Source organism: Tupaia chinensis, unplaced genomic scaffold (assembly GCF_000334495.1).
Source record: "Tupaia chinensis unplaced genomic scaffold, TupChi_1.0 Scaffold000657_1, whole genome shotgun sequence".
NCBI classification, from domain to species: domain Eukaryota; kingdom Metazoa; phylum Chordata; class Mammalia; order Scandentia; family Tupaiidae; genus Tupaia; species Tupaia belangeri.
Window position 1 is genome coordinate 325,999 of NW_006160178.1, and position 5,292 is coordinate 331,290.

Consider the following 5,292-nt stretch of genomic DNA (forward strand, 5'->3'; position numbering starts at 1 on the left):
GATTTAAAATTTTCTAATGAAGCTGAAAACTGCTGAGTTTATAGTCTTGAACTCCTGTGTTTACCATTTAACCATTTTCCTCTGAGATTTTACTGTCTTTGAAGAATATAGCAAAGAATCAGAATTCTCTTATAATAGCTGGAGGAAAACAGTTTTCAGTCCTTTCACAAATAAAGGGTATATCCCTCTCACAAACCCTTTCCTTTTCTTCAACTGCTCTAGAACAGCTTGCCTTACCCTTGCTTTGAGTGGGATATCCAAAGAAACTATTCATTTAACTTAAGCTTTTCCAAAATCCTGGGGACAAAGAATTAAAGGTTTTAGCTACATATCAATATTTAAAATGAGGAGAAAAAACTATGAGGAGGCCAAGAGTAATTTAATATTTTATTAAGTGAACCTGCCACAAACATTACAAATTGGAAATAAGATTTCACGTCACCCAAATTGCCAAATTTCTTATCTAAAATTTCATAGACTTGTTAATCTATAAGAAAATTTGAAGGTCTATACATGTTATTGATTTTACTTCACTATATTAAAATCTTTCTTTGGAGATGTTATGAGAATAAGGATTTTTATTTTACATAATCACTATATATCATTACAGCTTGCAAAATGTATTTTTCCAGCATGAGTACAGTGTATATTAGTACAGTTTAAGATGTTATTATACATGCTATCATCCACAGACCATTTCCCATTCTTCGTGTCACTTAAATATTTTGCTTCTTTCTTTTTCCTCTTGATTCATTTCCTCTATCCTTTCCCCATTTCCCACCCTACTCCCACACTGTCTCTAGTATCAGCAATTCTCACCATGCCTTTATACCTTACAATCTTTCCATTTCTGTTATGGAATATAGACATTTGATATATATTAAATGGGGACATACGGTGCCTCTCTTTCATAGTCTAGCTTGCTTCATTTAGCAGTAAATCTTCAATATTCATCTACTTTATTTTTTTTTTCCCCACTATAGGGCGAGTGCGCTCGCCAGACAGACAGAGACATAGAGACAGAAAGCGAGAAATCATCCCCCCGGGGGGATGGTCACGCCGCAATCCCTTGTCCTCTATTCTCCTCTCGGGATCTTGGGCACGCACGCACACACGCCTGGCATGAGTTTTAAGTCACCGGGTCCGGGACATGAACCACAGTCGACTACGTGGGAGTCCAGCGTCATAGCCATTACGCCAACTGCTGGTTCCCACAATATTTGTCTACTTTCTATCAAATGCCAGGGTCCTATTTTATTTTATGGCTGAATAGTATTCCATAGAGTATAGAGTATTCCATAAATTATACGTGCCACATTTTTCAATACATTAATCTGTTTAAGCTATTGAAAATATGAGTGATAGAGCTTGGACTAGAGTAAGGTCTCTAACTTGTACCCGTTACTTTTTATTTGAAACTTTAAGGCTTTAAATAAAAATGCATTCACCATACACACACACTCACACACAAAGATCACAATGCATAGCTATTATATAACACAAAGCCGTCTTAATGCACTACTCCATGGATTTAGAAGCAAAAGTTTTGAAGCATTTCTGTGCTGATTTCTGGTATTACTCCTGACTAGTTCTTAGCAACACATGAATATGTTAGGAACACCTCAAATAGGAAGAATAATTCAAGGAATAATAGAACATGGAGTACACTCTAAAACTTGATTGCCAAGTCCCATGTATCATAAAATAAAATCGTGACTATTTATTTATGAAAAGATAGATTATAAAAGTATTGTATGGAACAAAATTATACAAACATTTAAAACATATTTTAGTCTTATAAAACTTTCAACATATAAATACAATTTAAATATTTACAATTTATAATTTATTACAGTAAGCACACTGATATGAGGCCATAAAATAAATGAACTAAAATAGTTTTGGCTGAACTTTATTTTTTTTTGTTTGTAATACAGGTTTTGTTATTGTTGGTGACTAGAAAAACGTCTCTTATACATTAAAATGAATAAAACAATTTTTCTTCCTTAAGAAATTCTTATTTTTAGCCCCCATATCTATTATATTTTATGTGTGTTTTATTTGGTCACCTTTATTTCCACCCTACCTGATAGCCTATTCACATATTATTAATGGAAAATGATATTTTTATGGTAAATATTATGGAATATCCTGATTTAATCAAGTGCTTAGCTTAGTTAGATGTTTAGGAAGGTGAAAAATGCAGCTGTCTAACTGTTCACATGAAAGTCTATAAGGAGATAAAGCCTCAGTAGCATATTTATTTCTGGGAACATTGCTATTGTCGGTAATTTAAAAAAAGAGCAGCAAGTAAAAATGTAAGTAAAATTAATAATCTGATCATTTTAGCGCAATAGTTTAAAAATATTCCCAGTGGAAAATTCTTATCAGTTCATACCAATTTCATCAGAAAAAAAGAAGGCAAAAGTCTCACTAAAATTAATGTTGCCCAATTTCTGTGCATAGTTTCTACAATAGAAAAGAGATGACCTGTTACTTATCATGGGTGCTTTGTGATAAGAGTGTTCATTAAAAAGTGATTTTTAATTTTCTGAGGATGTTTAGTTTACTGCCCTTGGATTTCGTATACGAACGGCTAGATCAGTCTGTTACCCTTTAACAGATAAGGAATTTACCACTCTGAAAGTTTGGCCCTATCAACTGAAGAGCTAATAATAAAATGTTTCGTATGCTCTAGGCTTTTATTTCATTAACTACTGCTTTCTGAAATAGAATCTAGCAATAAAGCAATATCAGGAAATTCAACTAAAACTATAAATCATACAATCATAAAGAGCGAAGGAAATGTAAACCTTCTTTTCTTTCTTCCCAAAGATCAAGCAAACCCAAACACATTACTTTAGCAGTCATAAAATCTGATTAAAAACATTTGGTAAGGAGATAGAAAACTAGTTATTAGGTCAGAAAATGACATGGAATTTAAAGAGTCTGGATCCCACCTGGCCAACTACTCATTTCAAAGTCTGCATTGAAGCTTGAAAAACACTCTGGGCACGTGTACATGTGTGGCCAAAATCCTGAGAAAAGAATGTAGAAGAAGCAATTACAGGGTGGCTGTTCCCTCCTGAGGGACGATTTCTCATTTTCTCTCCCTATCTCTGTCACTCTCCAGTGAGTGTACACGTAGAAAATTAACAAGCAAGCAAACAAACAAACAAACAAAAGCCCACATCAATACTTAGGTTTTATCAATCTTTAGAAAAGTGGAGAAGTATCTCCTTCATTTCAATCAAACTAGTTCTACCATAATGACATTCACATTTTAATATGACACATTTGAATATGTTAAGACAAACCTCTAAGTCTAGTACACTGAATGTCATTGGACAGTAGTGTCAAAAGACAACTTTTGACACATCACTGATCTTTCATTTATCATTCCCTCCTTCTCATTCAACTTGCCATCAAAGTATTTAAATATTTCCTTTAAACTGGATGCGGTTTTTTTTCCAACATCAAAGACTGCCACTAGTCAGAGATATTCAGACTGCAATAATCAGCTAATTGACTTCATTGTACCCAGTCAATTCCATTTCAGTATCCCCTCCATGAAATGATGTCATTTTTCACCTCAAACTTCAACCAGTTCTTTCTTGACTGAAGACTTCACACTCAGTCTTCATGAGAAATTAGAAAAAATCACAAGAGAGCATTTACATGCCCATGGTTCATACCAACCTACTTTATTGCTAACGAATAAACTGCAGATGAACTCTTCATATCTTAAGCCAATCATTCCTTATTGTATTAGATTGTATCTGTTTTATGTTACCCAAGTGTATTGCTTCAACTGCCCTTGCCTGTTCTGCATGCTTCTCTTTCCAACTGAATCGTTCCCTTTGGCATGCAAGCCTGTTCTAATGTCTCCATGTTTTTTTTTTTAATTGAAATGAATTTTAATAGAGAAAATGAAGACTTGTAAATTTATCACTCAGAAGGGTACCTCTATTTGAGTGAATAAGTGTGTTATACTCCTGAGAGGTAAAATGCTACAGATAAATTGTATATCATCATTTTTTAAAAAAGTTAAGTTGAATTAAGAAATGAAATGGTTATCAAGGTAATGAAGGTCAGATCAAAGGTAAAGGGTCAGACATTTTTTTAAGAGATATTTTTACTATAGGGCGCATTCACTGGCCAGAAAGACAAAGAGAAAGGAGAGAAAGCAAGAAATCTGCCCTCAGGGGAAAATGTCTATGCCACAATGTTTTCTCCTTCATTCTCCTCTCAGAATTTTGGGTATGCACATACATGTGCCTAGCGTGAGATAAAGCCCCCCGCAGGTTCAGGACTTGAACTGCGGTCGACTATGTGGGAGTCCAGCAATGTAACCATATGTCATTTGCTGGTCAAAAGTTTCACACATTATTAAAAAGAAATTCAAAAGGATTGCTGTGTCATGATCTCTCATTAGTGTTCTAACAGTGTTTCTCTTGTGGTTAACTTGAACATTTCGGCAGACATTCAAGTAACTTTTTCACTGAAAATATTTTACTACTATTCCCATTCTCATGACCATCTTCTATAGGAGGTATGGTGCAGAGAACACTGTAAGTGCTAATTTCACAAAATACACTTTGGGAAATGCTCTGCAGGCTTGTTTTCAGCAGACATTTCCCCTCAACACACCACATCCTCTTCCTCCTCTCAACAGGGACCAAACAGACACCTCTACCACCACCACACACCCCTGGATGTTTCCCATTTTAGAACAAACTAACAATACACATACATGTCTACAAAGATTTTCATTCTGTTCTCTCCACAGTTCCTCTCACCTCCATCCCTTTATGAAAAAAAAAAAAATCTTTCAAATGAATTGTCCACATCTCTGTGTTTATTCCCTGTGTTTTTGTCTGTTTGAAACATACATAATGAATGAGCATCACAGTAACCCACCAAAACAGCAACCAGATTGCTTCATGTTCCCCAATATATTATTTATCTCTTTTTCCTTCTGTTAGCTATATGTTGACACCTTCATAACTATTTCCACTATATCACTTGAAATTGGTTCAGCCTTATTTTTTTGGAACTTTTTCAATCTCCGCTACTCCTTACGATCTCCCTAATTCCCTAATATTTGACCATCTCTAGGTTCACTTTTCTTCATATTCATTTCATGATTTACCTCTAATACAAGGTTTAATATCTGTATCAATGGTTCTCAAATTTAAAAATTTCCAATCAAATATTTCTCTCTTCAAGTCTACATGCTTTCATTTACTCAAGTCTCTTCTGGCATCTCTACTTGGGAGTCTAAGAGATAAA

General features: G+C 34.5%; 1 protein-coding gene across 1 annotated transcript; it reads right to left on the reverse strand.

Annotated features, from left to right (window-relative positions):
* Positions 1-4,460: 4,460 nt before the first annotated feature.
* Positions 4,461-4,655, reverse strand: LOC102476817 (calmodulin-binding transcription activator 1-like). The gene has a single exon (XM_014592094.1). The coding sequence runs from the start codon at positions 4,653-4,655 to the stop codon at positions 4,461-4,463; it is 195 nt and encodes a 64-aa protein (XP_014447580.1).
* Positions 4,656-5,292: the final 637 nt, after the last annotated feature.

Bases quoted from the DNA above. Each gene is read 5' to 3' on its own strand.
- LOC102476817 (XM_014592094.1), bottom strand. From the start codon at position 4,655: ATGTGGTGTGTTGAGGGGAAATGTCTGCTGAAAACAAGCCTGCAGAGC.